Source organism: Pelophylax lessonae (genome assembly GCF_965119305.1).
Source record: "Pelophylax lessonae genome assembly, chromosome: 10".
Classification (NCBI taxonomy): domain Eukaryota; kingdom Metazoa; phylum Chordata; class Amphibia; order Anura; family Ranidae; genus Pelophylax; species Pelophylax lessonae.
Genome location: NC_138777.1, coordinates 161,970,284 through 161,989,916, shown reverse-complemented (window position 1 = coordinate 161,989,916; position 19,633 = coordinate 161,970,284). Strand labels below are relative to the sequence as shown.

The 19,633-nt window shown below is 45.4% G+C and overlaps 1 protein-coding gene across 1 annotated transcript in view; it reads right to left on the bottom strand.

Moving 5' to 3' along the window:
* BBS1 (Bardet-Biedl syndrome 1) overlaps window positions 1-13,616 on the bottom strand; it is a gene marked incomplete at its 5' end in the record, with an annotated part of 131,093 nt that extends 117,477 nt beyond the window's left edge. Inside the window, one exon of the mRNA XM_082270495.1 lies at window positions 13,588-13,616. Within this exon, the coding sequence (XP_082126621.1) occupies window positions 13,588-13,616 (29 nt within the window). The remainder of the gene's footprint in view (window positions 1-13,587) is intronic.
* Between the last annotated feature and the right edge of the window lie 6,017 nt (window positions 13,617-19,633).

Here is a 19,633-nt window from a genome sequence, read left to right as displayed (position 1 = left end):
AGAAGCAGCCAAGAGGCCCATGGTAACTCTGGAGGAGCTGCAGAAATCCACAGCTCAGGTGGGAGAATCTGTCCACAGGACTTTTAGTTGTGCATTCCACAAATCTGGTCTTTATGGAAGAGTGGCAAGAAGAAAGCCATTGCTGAAAGAAAGCCATAAGAGGTCCCATTTGCAGTTTTCTAGAAGCCATGTGGTGGACACAGCAAACATGTAGAAGAAGGTTCTCTGGTCAGATGAGACCAAAATTTAACTTTTTGGCCAAAAAGCAAAACGCTATGTGTAGCAGAAAACTAACACTGCACATTACCCTGAACACACCATGCCCACCGTGAAACATGGTGGTGGCAGCAACATGTTGTGGAGATGCTTTTCTTCAGCAGGGACAGGGAAGCTGGTCAGAGTTGATGGGAAGATGGATGGAGCCAAATACAGGGCAATCTTAGAAGAAAACCTGTTAGAGTCTGCAAAAGACTTGAGACTGGGGCGGAGGTTCACCTTCCAGAAGGACAACCCCAAACATACAGCCAGAGCTACAGTGGAATGGTTTAGATCAAAGCATATTCATGTGTTAGAATGGCCCAGTCAAAGTCCAGATCTACTGTAAGTCTATTAGAGAATCTTGTGTCAAGATTTGACAATTGCTCTTCATAGACCCTCTGCATCCAATCTGACAGAGCTTGAGCTATTTTTGAAAGAAGAGTGGGCAAAAATATCACTCTAGATCAGGGATTCTCAAACTACGGCCCTCCAGCTGTTGCGGAACTGCACATCCCATGAGGCATTGTAAAACTCTGACATTCACAGACATGACTATGCATGATGGGAATGGTAGTTTCTGAACAGCTGGAGGGCCATAGTTTGAAGATCCTTGCTCTAGATGTACAAAGCTGATAGAAACATACCCAAACAGACTTGCAGCTGAAATTGCAGCCAAAGGTGGTTCAGCAAAAGTCTTGACTCAGGGGGGCTGAATACAAATGCACGCCACACTTGTTAGATATTTATGTGTAAACAATTTTGAAAACCATTTATCATTTTCCTTCAACTTCACAATTATGTGCCAATTTTTGTTGGTCTATCCCATAAAGTACCAATAAAATACATTTACATTTTTGGTTGTAACATAACAAAATGTGGAAAATGTCAAGGGGTATAAATTCCTTTTCAAGGCACTGTACTATTGCTGTCAATCACTAGGTTCAAGTACGCAAAAATCAGACTGCTTTTGGGAATGTCCCGATTGTCATGTACACCTTTTCTGTGCTAAAGACATTCTGTTGTACACTACTATACAATACTATACTGCATATTATGATTAGGTCACCTTGAGCAATGTCTTCTACAGATGGAGACACTTGGTATAACAGCCAGCCATGACAATTAGTGTCAGTGGATTTTGCGTAAAAACATGCAACATGCAATCAGTGGTGTATTTCGGTTTTGTGCTGCCCTAGGCCTGATTAAACTTGTGCAACCCCTAATTTAAATGTGGCCCACCCCTTCATGTAAAGGCCACACCCTTTCCTGTTTAAGACCCGCCCTGTCATCTGTAAACCACAGACCACAACCACAGTATATCAGTGCCCATCAGTATAGCCTCATCAGTTCCCTTAAGTTCAGCCTCATTACTGGCCATCAGTGCAGCATATCAGTGCGGCCTCATCAGTGGCCATCAGTGCAGCTTATCAGTGCCGTCTCATCAGTGGCCATCAGTGCAGCCTATCAGTGCCCATCAGGGAAGCATATCAGCGCAGCCCTATATCAGTGCCTCCTCGTGCCTATCATTACAGCATATCAGTGCTGCCTTATCAGTGCAGCCTCATTAGTGCCCATCAGTGCAGTTTATCAGAAACCACGATTGGCATCACAAAACCTAAATACACCACTGGGCTTGCGGTCTGTCCAAATGTCCTCACCGGCCAGTATTATCATATCAGGAGGTAGCAGTGTGACCACTTTATGGGGGTGCCAGACTGATTTGCCTCCTGCACCCTGCCCTCGGGCCAAGTTCGCCCCATAAGACTGGCACTATACTAAAAGTGTAGCGCAAGTCGGCGGGGACCCTTTTCGTGTGGGAGCTGGGAGAAGGCTGTTTTTTTTTTTTTGTGCAGGGTGCAGTTTTTTGCTGCCCCCCTGCAAAGTGCCGCCCTAGGCCTGGGCCTTGTTGGCCTAGGCCAAGATACAGCATTGCATGCAATATGGTCTAACCTTGCAATGGTGCGTACAAGATTTGTCTATTTTGAGAAATGTTTAAAGCGTTGGCAACCCAAGTTGAGCCTCCGGTCAGATATGGTAGCAAGTGTTTTGACTTCTGGACTAACTTCTGGGTCTTTATCAGGTTCTAGAATATTACAGACATCAGTAGTTGTTTCTTCTGAATGATTCAGCAAGAATTCTGGACCCGTTAACCAGGATGAATTTGTAAAATCATTTGCAGAAAATGCCCTGGTGGCAGGGATCAGCAGGAATAATTTCAGATGGAATATAATGCAAATGTCCAGGCTTGGAACATTTTCTGGTTCTTTCTACTCAACTGCTGACAGACATAGAAGAGATTTTCCCAATTGTATATGTAGCCCAGAACATTCCTGTGTAGAAGTTGATGTCCTCTATCTGAACATCGCATCTATTTCCACAGCTAGCACAGTCCCACAAAGTTCAAGCCTAGGAATTGTATATAATTGTATTTGCCAAAAGTTAACCCAGCATGGGTTTGATTACAAAAGATAAGCAATATCTGCTATAGGCTCAGTGGACGCACCAGAGAAAATGTGAATCTACTTTCTCTGATTTGTTGCAAGGGAAACTGGAGTTTAGCATCATGCAACGTGGTACAGTATGTGAACTCCATCTAAGGCCGGCCATAGACGGTTCGAAAACGGTTCTTGCTGAACCAGCCAAGATTCGAACAGTGCATGGGCAGGCTGAATGTACCACGTTGATTGATCGATCCATCAACTTGGGTACAACCAACCTGCCAGATTCAATAATCATTGTCTTCTCCCTGCAGGCATGGCTTCCCCCACTGGGAAAATACAATGTCACGGCAGGAGGAATTCCCCTGTCAGCACAGTCTGTGTTGATAGGTGAATCAAGTGAAATTCTTTCCTGCAGAGTCCCCCCCACCTTCTGATAGGGCAGTAGAAGGTCTTTAAAGTGGAGTTCCGGCCTATTTTGCAACTTTAGTGATTCCTGGAGTGCTCGCTGTGCTGATCAACAATTGGGCATTTTACATTTTTTTTTTCGGGGGGTCCCTTACCTTATTTTCAGGGCATTTTTGATTGCACTTCCTCCTTCTCCCCCCTCTGTGGCTGCAGCCACCGACATCACTTCCGCCTTTGCATTGCATCCTGGGAGCTGTTGGTCATCACTCCCAGGAGGCTGGAATCAGGAAGAACTCCCAGAACACTCCCTGGAATCAGGAAGAAGGACACAGCAGATTACACTGTGGCTTCAGATGCCCACATCCAAGATGGCCACGCTCAGACAGCGTTTTTAAAAGTAAGATTTTGACTAAAATCCAATACTGTACACCTTGTAAGTATGAGAATAGCGGTTCTGTAAAGGGCGATGGATTAGTATTATAGGGGCATTTTTAGTTAAAAAAGGTATTTGAGGCCGGAACTCCGCTTTAACCCATCAGCAGGACCATTATCTGCTCCTTTGTGGAAAGAACAGGAGGAGCACTGCCAGACCCCTACAAAATGACCTCTAGCAGGCCACTGGTGTGAATGTCTATGACCACACAATCAGAAACAGACTTAAGTATAGGGTGGCCTGACATCCTCTAGTGGGCTCTGTGCTTACTGCCCGGCACCGTGGAGCTCGATTGGCATTTGCCATTGAACACCAGAATTGGCAGGCCTGCCACTGGCGCCCTGTGCTTTTCACAGAGGAGAGCAGGTTCACCCTGAGTACGTGACAGATGTGAAAGCGTCTGGAGAGACCATGGAGAACGTCATGCTGTCTGTAACATTGTTCAGCATGACCGGTTTGGTGGTGGATCAGTGATGGTCTAGGGAGGCATATCCATGGAGGGATGCACAGACCTCTACAGGCTAGACAAAGGCACACTGCCATTAGGTATTGGGAATAAATCCTTGGACCCATTGTCAGACCCTATGTGGGTTCAGTGGGTCCTGGGTTCCTCCTGGTTCACGACAATGCTCGGCCTCATGTGGCGAGAGTATGTAGTCCGTTCCTGGAGGATGAAGGAATTGATAACATTGAATGGCCCCCATGCTTACCTGACCTAAATGCAATTGAACATCTCTGGGAATTAAATTCTCCTGCTCCTGATGATCGCAGCGATACCACATTTGTGTATATATTTATTGATGTATGTATCCGTAGTATAACCCAGAAACAATAGTGCGCATTTTGCTTTTTTTAATCCTACATAAAACACACTGACACTAATTTAAGAAAAAATAAATAAATAAATCCTGTCTCAAACAAAAACTGACCCTGACCGTTAACCCAAACACTAACCCTGGCACTGACCTAGATCAAACCTTGGTCTAGGTTTTTTTTTTTTATTAACACACATTTTTTTTTTTTCCAAGGAGAGAGATACGATGCATTTCTCTTCTCCGTTTACAGAGAAAGAAAACACGGGGACGGGCTTCACAGAGTTTGGACGCTGTGTCCCGAATGTTAGCACGGAGCCCAGGGCTCACGGTGAGACCCTAGTCCTGGTGCTGGGAGCGCGCCATGTGGCACGCTCCCAGCACAAAGGGAGGTACTCAAACATGCGGTTGCTTGGAAAAAAAGCCCAGTCAAGTGAGGCCCCCTATTTGCTTAAATTTGGCGTGAAGGGGTTAGTGATTTCACAATGTATCATATTTGGTGAAGTCAGAGATCTCGTATAATTCAATCTTTGGTGTTCAAGTAACTTGTGAAACCCCTTGGGTTAGGGGTAGGAGATCATGTCTTTTGTTGTGAAGATACAAATGTGTGGCAGATTAAAAAGGTAAGTTCACCTTTACAGAAAATCTGTAGGGTGAACTTACACTGGACCTCCTCCCCACCCCCCCTGGTCCCGCTATACCAGAGTCCCACAATCCCCCGCTGTGAGACATCAGGTCGCCGCTTCACCGGTCCAGGAATTGTAAATTCCCCCCGCTTATTCCACTATACGTATACGAATAGGAGGCATTCTAATGGACATCGCTGACCAATCAGAACCCGCCTAGCTTGTCCTGTCAGTGCTGGAGAAGAGGAGAGAAAGCAGCGGGGATTTGAAATCCCTGGACCAGTAAAGTGACGGCCCAGTGTCTCACAGTGTGGGATCGCCAGGCTCCGGTATAGCAGGACCAGAGGGTTGAGGTCCAATGTAAGTTCACCTTACAGATTTTCTGTAAAGGAGAACTTGCCCTTTAAGGTGGTACAGGCCTTGGTGGTCTCAGTTTGGAGAGTCAGAACAGAGTCGCTAGTAAAAAAGGTACAAGAGACAGTTTGGTATCGTTGCAAATATTGTGCTTTAGGATGTATTCACTGGAGCATTCAGCTGAATCTTCCAGTTCTCCTAGGATAAAATAATATGAATTGTTACTTTCTCCCACTGCTTGTACAAGGACTTTCAACTTTGCCAGGGCAGCTGCTTCTTCCTTTGCCATTTATCTTTATTAGAACTTGCATCTCTGCTTCCTTTGCTTTCACCTGAGCTTTAATTTCTGCTTCTTTTCTAGCAAAGGAGTTTTGCGCTTGAGTTGCTTCTGCATTTCTACAAGCCTCTAAATGCTTGTCACTTATTGTTGATCTTGTGGAATGAGAGGATCTAGAAGATGGTGCTGTGAGCTTAGTTGAAATGGATCTATGAGGGCTGGCTTCCTGCAGATGAACAATGCAGAGTTCAGCCTTTTCCTTAGCACCTTGCACTAATGCCTCGTACACACGCAACGATCGTCCGACTTTTGTCCAGAGTGGTGTTTTGTTGGTTGGAATGTGCCTAGACTGCATACAAATTTTCTCAGCCAACAAAAATCTACTTCTGAAGTGATGTCATGTGCTGGTTTACTTTCCATGTGTTTTTTCTTCTCTGAGCATGCCCAGTCTTGCTCATCAGATTTTTGTCTGCCGAAATCTGTACTGACTGACTGAAAATCGGCCGTTGTGTTGACGGCCAACAAAAATTTTGTAGCCTGCACACCAGATTTTTTTGGGCCGAAAAGTCGGAGTCAGTTGTCGGACGCATAATACTAACAAGCCGAAAAACAGCCGATCGGACGTTGGCCGACTCGATGCGTGTGTACGGGGCATTAGAGATTTCTTTGTTAGTTTAAGGCTTAAGTCTTGGCCCTGCTATGATGTCTTCTATATTAGTGCACCCTAAGAAGCCTGTATATTTTGCAGACAGCCCCTGATAATGTTGATGGGTGGTAGGTATATCTATATTTATACCAGTAGTTCGGCTGCTTCATTGTTAGAATGTAAAACAACTGACATGCAGTGTACAGTTTTGTCCCATAGGTGTGAAGCATTACTGGGGAACTCATCTCTAGTAGTTTCTTAGTTTTCTCTAAGCTTTGGTGTTGGCTTTATAGAGTTTCTGGGTTACAAATTCTACTCTGCAATATCTGTGGAACCTGCTCCCTGTACAGCTGTATGGTCAGAACTTAGCACAAAGCACTTTCTTTGATTTAGCAATAGAAGAGTGTGCAGAGCTTTCCCTAGACATTTTGTACTTTTTACTTTAAATCGGTAATAATAAGAACAGTGATTTAGACAGATGGGGTACCACAGTCCAATGTGGAGAAACCGTTTCTAAACACTCAAATTAAATGCAGAAAGCTTATGTGACCAGGTGCTTTCACAAAATGATAGATGGCAGTAAGCTTGATTTCAGAAAAGGCATATCCACATACAGAAGGCTTTTAGAATTATAATTCTGACTCCAGTTGTTGTAATAGTGATTTATTCTTTCCTGAGACCTTTTTGCTAGCCTGCATATAGCAGAGACAATAACTGCACACATTCTTTATCAGATAGCTGAACCTAAACGCTTGGCATCCACAAATATCTTTATTGCAGGGCTTGACAAACCCCAGGCACCAGCAGGTTGCCACGGCGACAAGAAGTTCTGTCCTGTTACCTGGGGTGCCGCCTGAATTCTCCCCACACCCTGCTATGTATCCCGGGCTCCGCTTGCCCATCTGCAGGCCCGGCACCAGCATAGCAGGTGCTACTGGGTAAAGGGGAGGGAGGAGAGCAGACACACCTCTGCTCTCCTTCCCTTCTAGTTGACCCAGAAGTAGGAGACAGAGGGGGACTTTTTGTCTACTGTGATGGAAAAAAAAAAAAGTTAAGTAAAGAAATTAAAGTTACACCCAAATACATAAAATCCCCCCCCTCCAAAAAAAATGTAGGCCCCCCCCACCCCCACATATACGCATGTACAAATGTAAATGCTTGTGGCCTGAAAACGTAGATTGCGATACACATGTTACATATCCCCACGCACGGTGGATCAAGAGCAATAATTCTAGCCCTGGACCTCCTTCGTAATGCTAAACTGATGACCTGGGTATCTATTTACGCAGTGCAACCTCTGCTTTTAGATTTTAGAAAACATTGGGTAATTGCATTTTTGTGCCTCCTAAAATTATCTTTTAATGTGTTTTTTTTACTAAAAGGTTATGTTTCCCGTGGTAATAACGTGTGACATAAAAAAAATGGAACTACACTATTTTATTCTCTAGGGTGTCTGCTTTTAGAAAATATTAATGTTTGGGAGTTCTATGTAATCTTCAGGCCTTAAATGCTTTTTTTAAAAAGTGCACAAAAACGGCTCTGGCAGTGAAAGGGTTAAAGGAGAAGTTCACCTTCGGGAACATGTTACATGTCCCACCCATAAGATTTGTTAGTTAAAAAAAATAGCTCCTAACATTTTTTAACTGGCTCCTAGATTCAAAGCAAATTTGTCAAGCCTGGATTTATTGCATGCAGAAAGTCGAGGCAACAATATGATGCGGTAGATGTGATAATTAAGTGTTTAAGACATTTAATAAATATCTGCTTTTCTAAGCCTCCATGTGTGCCTTGTAGGAAGATTACATGAGCTCACAAAAGAGCAAAAGGAAATTACATCATGCAAGTGGGAGGAATTACATAGGCATACCAGAAAGGAATCAACTAGTGCACAGCATAGACTATATACACAAAAGCAACTGCATTGCCCATAAAATTGCTGGAGGCAGCATAGATGTCACTGCGAGGGGACCTGGAATTACAGGGACACCCTTCACATCTGAATTGGCGGTTCCTGCAGCAAGGAAATAGCACTAGCGAGGGACCTGAATGGCAGACTTAAAGCGGAGTTCCAGCCTCACACACTCACCTGTCCAACGATGCGGCCGCCCGAAGCCTCGCTCTTCTCCCTCTCTGCTCTGCGGCGCCGGCATCACTGGTGTGGGCACCTGGCTGTGACAGTTTGCGGCTTCACAGCCGGGTACGCACTGTGCATGCGCGAGTTACGCTATGCATTGTGATTGGCCGGCAATCTTCTGGGACCTCTGACATGTCCCAGAAGATTGCAGGGAGGGAGGGGGAGAGGAGAACTTCCGCTCAGGGCGCCGCGGCGATCCGAGTGGAAGTGGGAGCGGGTACCTGTCAAAACTAGGTACCCGCTCCCCCCCCCCCCCAAAAAAAAGGACATGCCAAATGTGGCATGTCGGGGGTTAGAACCACCTAAAGCGGAAGTTCCACTTTTGGGTGGAACTCCGCTTTAAAAAGGAAGTAAACCCATCAATTTAACAGTTTTGAAACACAGTGCCAGGAATGTAACTGTCACATTGGCAGGGATCTCAACCAAACTGTCAAACCATCCAGTGGCTGGTGTCCGAACTGATCACATGTGCAGCATGGTGGCAGCTGAAGACCAAACCAGAGGACAAGATGGCAGCCTCCTTGGCTGAAAATGATAAGAGAGTTTACTTCCGCGAGTATATTTGTTCCCCAGTAAGACAGAAAAATAACCATACATGACGGCTAAAGGGGGGTGGGAGAGAGAGAGGAAATTTTTCATTTTTGCCTGGATTTTGGGCTTAAAAGTGATAGTAAACTGGCTAGAAAAAAAAAAAAAAAAAAAAAAAAACGGGGCCCCTGCAGGTTTATGTCATAATGTGCTAGTATGCACTGCATATTAGGACATTATGACAAATGTACCCTGCAAACTAAGCCCTCCAGAGCGGTCACTGCTGCTGGGGGGCTTCCGTCTTCACCTGTTTTTTTGGGGTTCACAGGCTCTGGCCATTTGAATAAGCAGACCACGATAACATCACTCCATCGCAAGAGTAGCAGGACGCTCTGTATTCTATGGCACACTTGTGTGCGTTGAATGAAGAGCGTCACTGCACATGTGAGGGTGACGTCATTGACTGGTGCTCATTTAGGAGATATTCATTGTAGCTACAAGTAAGCCTGATTGTAAGCTTACCTGTAGGTACAACTTCACATACAGGGGTTGACTGCCACTTGAAAGCAGAGATTTAGTAGCCAAAAAAAAAAAAAGTTTTATTTTTAGCAGAAGAGGCTTTGCTTGTCCTTTCTTCTAGGCCCTTTCTATTGTCTAGCATGGTGCGGTGCAGTGATATGCAGAGATGTGTGCTTTTTTGCAAACACTTTGCATAATATCACACAGCTCTGGAAAGTTATTAACCACTTGTCAATCGCACTATAGCCGAATGATGGCTACAGCGCAGTTCTCTAGTTCAGGAACGCCAGCATATGACAGTGTCCCTTGATTGCGCCCACTGGGCGCAGGTGGTGCGCTCTGTGATCGCAGTGTCCTCCAAACACTGCTGATCACAGATTTAGGTAAAGAGCCAATCAGCAGCTCTTTACCACGTGATCTGCTGTGTTCAATCACAGCTGATCACGGAGGTAAACAGATGCCAGTGGTCTATCAGAGTACTGCTACCCGTAAGATAATGTAACACAAATGACGTTCCATCAGCTGCGAATGCGTTTCACCGCTACCAGGTTTGCCAATCTGACAGAGCACCTGCAGTAAGTAGGCAGCCAGGGACATCTTACTACACCCAGCTACGTTTCGAAATTCAGAGTAATTTTAGCAATAATTAAATATAGTATACGACATCTGTGATGCGGTTTGGATGTTTAATTTTGAAAGCCTGAGGCTACCTTCACATGTTAGCGTAGCGGACCGCGGCAGAATGACCACGATTCTGCCCGCGATCCGGAAATCAATGCAAATCACGGGACGCCTGTACGTTGCCATTGATTTGCAATGGCACCCCAAACGCTGTGCGATGTTGCCGCGATTTCTGCCTGCCGAATCGCGGTAACATCGTGCAAACAAAATCGCGGGTCGCATGACGCCCCAAAGAAGCTCTTGTACCTTTTGTGGGTCATGCGAACCGCGATTTTGTTTGCGCGATATTACCGCGATTCGGCAAGCAGAAATTGCGGCAACATCGCACAGCATTTGGGGTGCCATTGCAAATCAACGGCAACGCACAGGCGTCCCGCGATTTGCATTGATTTCCAGATCGAGGGCAGAATCGCAGTGAATCTGCCGCGATCCGCTAAGCTAACATGTGAACGTAGCCTAAAGGTTTAGCGCTGAGCAGTGCGGAGTGTACCAACATGGCCTTCGCCACCTTCCTACTACTTCTTTCAAAATCTAACATAAAAACAGCATCACAGGCAGTGGTGGCTGGTGTTTAAACATTTTTGGGGGGGGGGGGGGAGCGAACAGAAAAAAAATCGAATAGGCATTGCTTTGCGGCAAAAAATTGCATGACTTGGAGGTCAAAAAAGTGTGAAAGGGGCCTTCAGTAATCAAAGTATAGTGTGCCCCCTTTCAATGCAGAGTTACCACAGCATGCCACCATCAATGCAGAGTTACTACAGCGTGCCCCCATCAATACAGAGTTACCACAGCATGCCACCATCAATGCAGAGTTACTACAGCATGCCACCATCAATGCAGAGTTACTACAGCATGTCACCATCAATGCGGAGTTACTACCGTACAGCATGTCACCATCAATGCAGAGTTACCACAGCATGCCACCATCAATGCAGAGTTACTACAGCATGCCACCATCAATGCAGAGTTACTACAGCATGTCACCATCAATGCAGAGTTACTACCGTACAGCATGTCACCATCAATGCAGAGTTACTACAGCATGCCACCATCAATGCAGAGTTACTACAGCATGCCACCATCAATGCAGAGTTACCACAGCATGCCATCATCAATGCAGAGTTACCACAGCATGCCACCATCAATGCAGAGTTACCACAGCATGCCCCCATCAATGCAGAGTTACCACTGCGTGCCCCCATCAATGCAGAGTTACCACAGCATGCCACCATCAATGCAGAGTTACTACAGCGTGCCCCCATCAATGCAGAGTTACCACAGCATGCCACCATCAATGCAGAGTTACTACAGCATGTCACCATCAATGCAGAGTTACTACAGAATGTCACCATCAATGCAGAGTTACTACCGTACAGCATGTCACCATCAATGCAGAGCTACTACAGCATGCCACCATCAATGCAGAGTTACCACAGCATGCCACCATCAATGCAGCGACTAGCGTGCGTGCCCCCTTCAATGCAGTGTGGTCCCCCCCCTGACCATTGCACTTACCTGGAGCCCTGGAGCAGCCCGGAGGCGACGGCTTCTGTCCCGGATTGCGGCTTCTCCTCACTCGGCGACGGCTTCTGTCTTCTGTCCCAGCGGGCGGCTTCTTTTCACTCGGCGACGGCTTCTTCTCACTCCGGCGGCGGTCTTCTCGAGTCCTCCTCCCGCTCCCGCCTCCTCCTCGGCCAATGGCATGGGGTTTGCCATGCCGCCAATCTGATTGGCCAGGAGGAGGATCAGTGTGACAATAGCAAATTTTCATTCGCTATTGTCACACAATGGGTGGGCTCTGGGCGCACTGCTCTGCGCCCCGGGACCACCCTTTGCATCACCCTATTAGAGCCTCTGGCTCTAATAAGGTGATTGAAATAAAAAAAAAAACATTGAGATCCATGCGTCCGGCGCCCTGCATGCAGATTAGGGGCCGGGACGCATGGATGGGGGGGGGGCGGCGCCCCTGCGCCCTCAATAGACCGGTCGCCGCTGATCACAGGTGTCAATATATTATATTTATATATACGCTCACTTTATTGCTAAAATTACTCTGAAATTCAAGACGTAGCTGGGTGTAGTAAGATATTCGCTGCCGCCTTCTGACTGCAGGTGTTCTTTTCAGATTAGCAAACCTGGTAGCGGTGAAAGGCATGCACAGCTGACTGAATGTCACTTCCGTTGCATTATGTGACGGGTAGCAGTAATCTGATAGACCACCAATTATCGGCACTCCTTTCCTCATGCTGTCAGCATGAGGATCGGAGAAGAGAGCTGATAACCGGCATCTGTAAAAGGGATATATACACTGATATTCAGGGCACTGATTATCAGTGCTGTCAATCTATGCCCACCAGTGCTGCAAATCTGTGCCCACCAGTGCCTCATCAGTCTCGCCCATCAGTGCCGCCTCATCAGCACACATCAGTGAAAGAGAAAAATGACCTGTTTGCAAAGTTTTATAACAAAACTATGAAAAAGTTTTTTATTTTTTCAAAATTTTCGGTCTTTTTTAGTTTATTTAGCAAAAAAAAACTGATACGTAAATACCACCAAAAGAAAGCTCTATGGGCTCTTTTACACGGGCGATCCGATCAGATCCGCCTGTCAGTTTTTTAGGCGGATCTGATCGGATCCTCCATGCAGCTCTATGGGGCAGCGGATGTCAGCGGAGACATCTCCGCTGACACCCGCATCCGATCCTGTCCGTGAAATCTGGACGGATGGAAACCCTATTTTTCCATCCGTTCAGGGATCGGATCGGATGAGAGTGGACAGGCGGTCGGTCCGCTCTCATCCGACCCCCATAGAGAGCAGCGAGGGCTGTGACACCTCCCTCTCCGCACTGCAAGCAGAGACAGAGCTGTCATCTGCCGGCTCAGCGGGGATCGGCGGAATCCATACGTGCTGAGCAGCACGGATCCGCCTACGGAGGCGGACCGTGTGAAAGAGCCCTATCTGTGTGAAAAATAATATAAAATTGTAGTTTGGGTACAGTGTTGCGACCGCACAATTGCCATTCAAAGAGTAAAAGAGCTGAGAATTGGGCTGGGCAGGAAGGGGGTGTAAGAGCCCTGTGTGCAAGTGGTTAAACGCGGCGTTCTAGTACGAACGTGCCACACAGAGAACTCTTTTTTTTTTCTTATGTCATTGCAGTTATTTGCATTTTCCATGAGGAAAAAAAGCACATGGTGTGAATGGGCTCTCAAGTGTCTGATGTTATAGCAGATCACATGTGCATCACCATGGCAACTGCAGATCTATACACAGGCTAAAATGGCAAAGGATAAGAGAGCTTAGGGAGCCTCGGATGTGTGAAGAGACATAATCCTTGGCCTGACTGTTTACTATATTCTATTTCAGAACACAATCCACTAACAACGTATACAGACACTCCGAGCCCGCCATAATCACACTCCAGCTATAGAAATCACCCCTCAATACACAGAATGATACACAAGCTGCATCCTCACCCCTCTCGGCTGTTGTCGGATGAGGACATGGCCAGCTCAGCTAACCGGACATCTATAGGGAGCTATGAAGTAGGAGACGGGTGCTCATGTCGCCGTTATATCCTCCCAGAATGCCGAACTACATTCACTCCCCGACTACTACCGACATCTGTACTATCACACGTTCACCCGTTGCTAAAAGCTATTCTCTCACTAGGCCGCGCTGCGGTTGCCACAGCAACCGTTAAACCATCATCAATCCCTCCTATACACGCCCACTGCAGAACGCTGATTGGACAGTCCTGACAGCCAAACGTTTACGTCACGTCCGGACATGGCTTTTCCTGTTTGTTTCTTTTTTTCTTCAATCGCTTTTATCAGTGAATCTAGTAATTCCTGACTTTATTCGGGGGTTTCTAGGGCATGGAAAAGAGGCAGTCCACTTCCATTATGTTTCACATGCTGGCAGAACGGTTTAAGAGTATAGCAATTTGACCAACTTCCTGTGCAACCTCTGCCGCTTTGTAAAGAAACCGAAAACTGATTAAAATTACTGATAATAGGGTGCCAGTATTTGTTAGATCGATTTTGTGATTAAAAGCAGGTTCAAAATGTGTTTTTTGCAATTACAATTACCTAGCATATGACCAGGATGGTATGTGAAGAATAGATGCGCTAGACCTATAGTGAAAAAGCAGCACCTGAAATTACCTGAACCTTGGGAGAAAAAAAAATAAGAAATGAAAAATGTGAAGGTGCGCTACTAACCACTTAAGCCCTGGAAGATTTTACCCCCTTCCTGACCAGGGCCTATTTTGCGATTCGGCACTGCGTGACTTTTAACGGACAATTGCGCAGTCGTGCGATGCTGTACCTAAACAAATTTGACGTCCTTTTTTTCCACACAGAGCTTTCTTTTGGTGGTATTTGATCACCTGTGCGATTTTTTGATCATGCGCTATAAACAAAAAAAGAGCGTCAATTTTGCAAAAATAACAAAATTTTTCACATTTTTTTATATGAAATTCCCGCAAAAAAAAAAAAAAGTAAAAATCTAAATTTTTTAACATTTTAGGCCAATTTGTTTTCTGCTACATATTTTTGGTAAAAAAAAAAAAATTCGCAAAAAGCGTATTTTGATTGGTTTGCGCAAAAGTTATTGCGTTTACTAAGGGAAAGATTTTTGTCATTTTTTTATTTTAAATGTAATTTTATTTTAAATGTAATGGCGGCGATCAGCGATTTTTTTTGCGGGACTGCGACATTGGGGTGGACAGATCGGACCCTTGACTGACATTTTTGACACTTTTGGGGTTACCAGTGACATTACTACAGTAATCAGTGCTATACATATGCACGGTTACTGTAAAATTACACTGGCAGTGAAGGGGTTAACTTTTTTTTAGAGGGAGGGGCTGTGTGTGTCCCTAGGGGCGTGATTCTAACTGTGATTGGCTGTGGCTTGAGGTGTAGGAACAGCGATCAACGGTCCTACATAGTGGAACCGTATGATCACTATTCCTACACAGGGGAGAATGACAGGCGGCTTGTTTACATCAGCCGCCTGCCTTTCTCCCGCTGTCACGGACGATCGCGAGTGAGCGGCGGACATCGGGTCCGCCGGGCACACGCGCGCGGGGGGGGGGGTCTGCGCGCGCTCGCTCCCCAGAGCCTCACAGGCTAGCGACGTAGACCTACGTCGCTTTGCCTGTGAGGGACTGACTGCCGCAGTAAATATACTGTGGGCAGTCGGCAAGTGGTTAAATATTACTCACAACTAATAAACAAATATTGCACATATATGAGTTGTAGTGGGATTATGGATATTTCTATCCAATAGCTGTGATTTGGTAAGTAACAAAAAACCTTATACTAACTCCGATACAAAGTATATACAACTTTACAAATCCAAAAAAAAAAAAGGGAGCACCAAGACAATGTGCACAAAAACAAATGGTGATTATTAATAAATCAATCTTTGTGCTGAGTGCTAAAACGGAGTGCTTAAAGTCCAAAAAAATTAAGTGTGTAGACAATGTGAAAAAAATGTTCATAAAGGAATCTGGTGTTCCGTGAAAATACCCTACCCTCGTCACTTCCGGTGAGGGTAAGTCATACATCAGCTGAGCCGCTTGCCAGTATGCATGCGCACAGCTGCGGAGGGTAGGGAATTTTCACGGGGTAGTGTTTCTTCACGGAACCCCGCCTCATTCATCAGCTGTTGCCGCGCGAAATCATCTCGGCTCCAACCCGTCAGACTTCCCTCATCTCTGCTCCAGGAAAATGTAATCGGCAGCGGGTCTATGAAAATTCAAATCACGGCTACAATGTTTTATAACGTAACAGTCACTCATTTGGGACGCCGCACCTGCTGATGAGGGATGTCTCCAAGATGATTTAATTTAGCAGCTGGGCATGCGCAGTGGGATGCGCTGCAACAGCTGATAAATGACGCGGTGTAAGGTTAAAAAACACTACCCCTTGAAAATTCCCTACCTGCCGCAGCTGTGAGCATGCGCACTGGCAAGCTGCTCAGCTGTAGAATGACGTACCCTCACAGGAAGTAACGAGGGTAGGGAATTTTCACACAAATAGAGCTTTCTTTTGATGGCATTTAATCACTACTGTTTTTTTTATTTTTTGTGCTATAAATAAAAAAAGACTGAAAATATTGTGAAAAAACACATTTTTCTTTGTTTCTGTCATAAAATTTTGCAAATTAGTAATTTTTCTTCACAAATTTTGGCCAAAATTTATACTGCTACTTATCTTTGGTAAAAATAACCCAAATAAGTGTATATTATTTTGTCTTTGTGAAAGTTAGAGTCCACAAGCTATGGTGCTATTCATTGAAAATTGATCACACTTGATCACACCTGATGTACTGAAGGCCTATCTCATTTCTTGAGACACTAAAAAGTCAGAAAAGTACAAATACCCCCCAAATGACCCCCTTTTTGGAAAGTAGACATTCCAAGGTATTTAATAAGGGGCATGGTGAGTTTTTTGAAGTTGTAATTTTTTCCCACAATTCTTTGCAAAATGAAGATTTTTTTTGTTAACAAATTGACGTATTAACAGGTTATTTCTCTCACACAGCATATGTATACTTGGAACTACACCCCAAAACACATTCTACTACTCCTACACCCCAAAACACATTCTACTACTCCTCCTGAGTATGGCGATACCACATTTGTGAGACTTTTTCACAGCCTGGCCACATACAGAGGCCTAACATCCAAGTAGCACCGTCCAGCATTCTAGGAGCATAAATTACACATATAATTTCCTGACAACCTATCGCATTTTTGAAGGCCCTGGAGCACCAGGACAATGGAAACCCCCATAAAATGACCCCATTTTGGAAAGCAAACACCCCAATGTATAATTTTTGAGGCATAATGAGTCTTTTGAACGTGTCATTTTTTTCCACAAGTTTTTGGAAACTGTGGAAAGAAAATGAAAATTCTTTTTTTTTTACACAAAGTTGTCCATTTATGAAATATTTCCAACACATAGCATGTACATATCAAAAATTGCACCCCAAAATACATTCTGCTATTCCTCCTGAGTATGGCGATACCACATGTGTAACACTTTTACACAGCCTTACCACATACAGAGGTCTAACATCCAAGTAGCACTTTACACAAAGTTGTCCATTTATCCACTTTAAGCCTATTTTTGACACTTGGTGTTTACAAGCTAAAATCATTTTTTTTTGCTAGAAAACTACAGAACCCCCAAACATTATATATTTTTTTTTAGCAGAGACCCTAGAGAATAAAATGGAGATCGTTGCAATATTTTTTATTACACCATATTTGCGCAGCAGTCTTCCAAATGCAATTTTTTTGAAAGATATTCACTTTTTTTAATTAAAATATAAGAAAACAGTAAATTTAGCCCAATTTTTTCCATAATGTGAAAGATAATGTTACGCCGAGTAATTAGATACCTAACATGTCATGCTTCAAAATTGTGCACGCTCACGGAATGGCGCCAAACATTGGTACTTGAAAATCCCCATAGGCAACATTTTAAAAATTTCTACAGGTTACTAGCTTAGAGTTACAGAGGAGGTCTAGGCTCAAATTATTGCTCACGCTCTAACAATCGCGGCGGTACCTCACATGTGTGGTTTGAACACCGTTTACATATGTGGGCGGGACTTGTGTATGCATTCGCTTCTGCGCGCGAGCTAACGGGGACAGGGCACTTTCATTTTTTTTTTCTTTTCCTATTTATTATTTTTTTTATTTTTACACAGTTTTAAAAAAAAATGTTTTTGATAATTTTTATTCCCATTACAAGGAATGTAAACATCCCTTGTAATAGAAATAGGCATGACAGGTCCTCTTTATTGTGAGATCTGGGGTCAAAAAGACCTCACACCTCACAACTACACTAAAAAGGAAAAAAAAAAAAAAAATTGTTGAAAAAGAAAAAAAAAAAAAAAAGCGGCCCTTTAAACCGGTTGCTAGGCAACGACTTTTGACGTAGCTCCGGTCCTCCAAGACCATAGAGTCCAGTGAGGGCCATCTTGCCCTCACTCGACTTCCTGTCTCTGAGGATCCGGGACCGGATAGTTTTCCCCGCTGCCGGCGGGTCCAGTAAGCTGGGAAAACGTCTGGGACGTGGCGGGAGGGGGGGGGGGAACCTCTTCCCCTGCACCGTAAGGGTAATTCTGCGGCGAATCTGCCACTGGGACCACCCTTATCTGAAAGCAAACCGCCCGCCGTTTAAAAAAATACCGGGGTTATGGCAGCTATCTGCTGCCATAACCCCAGTATTTAGCTTTTAATGACCGACGTATATAGTCGTTAGGCGGTCGGTAAGTGGTTGCATGTATATAGCAAAAATTGCTATATGGGTGGCAGGTGACTGATAGGTGGCAGGTGACGGTCACTGATGGGTTGACAGATGACGATGACTGATGGGTTGACAGGTGACGATGACTGATGGGTTGACAGGTGACAATGACTGATGGGGTGACAGGTGACGATGACTGATGGGGTGACAGGTGACGATGACTGATGGGGTGACAGGTGACGATGACTGATGGGGTGACAGGTGACGATGACTGATGGGGGTGACAGATGACGATCACTGATGGGGTGACAGGTGACGATGATTGATGGGGTGACAGGTGACGATCACTGATGGGGTGACAGATGACGATCACTGATGGGGTGACAAGTGACGATGATTGATGGGGTGACAGATGACGATCACTGATGGGGTGACAGGTGATGATGACTGATGGGGTGACAGGTGACGGGCGATGGTCACCGATGGGTGACAGGTGACGGGCGATGGTGCACGGCGGTACTGATGGCAGCCTCTGGTGACAGGTGAACTTTAGGCTACATGCACATGTGAGCGTAGCGCTACGATCGCGGGCAGAATCATCGCGATTCTGCCCGCGATCCGGAAATCATTGCAAATCGCTGGGCGCCTGTGCGTTGCCCGTGATTTGCAATAGCACCCCAAACGCTGTGCGATGTTGCTGCGATTTCCGCCTGCTGAATCGAGGTAACATCGCGCAAACAACGCATGACGCCCCAAAGAAACTCTTGTACCTTTTTTGGGCGTCATGCGTTGTTTGCGCGATGTTACCGCAATTCGGCAGGCGGAAATCGCGGCAACATCGCACAGCGTTTGGGGTGCTATTGCAAATCACGGGCAACGCACAGGTGTCCCGCGATTTGCAATGATTTCCAGATCGCGGGCAGAATCACGGTGATTCTGCCCGCGATCGCTATGCTCACATGTGAACGTAGCCTTATGGGTGTCAATTTCTGGGCACTGATGAGGTGACTGTTGGGTGACAGGTGCAATTGGGGGGGGGCTGAGGACTGTGTGGGGACCTTTATTAGTGTGCTTTTACAGTGACAGGTACACAGAGCAGTAACTCACTGTTTCTGGCTCTGCTCTCCTCACACTGGAAACTGTGTGAGGGGAGAAGAGCTAGTAACAGTGAGTTACTGCTCTGTGTTTACATTTTGTGATCGGCTGTGAATGGATTCACAGCCGATCACATAGTAAACAGCCACTGTCAGTG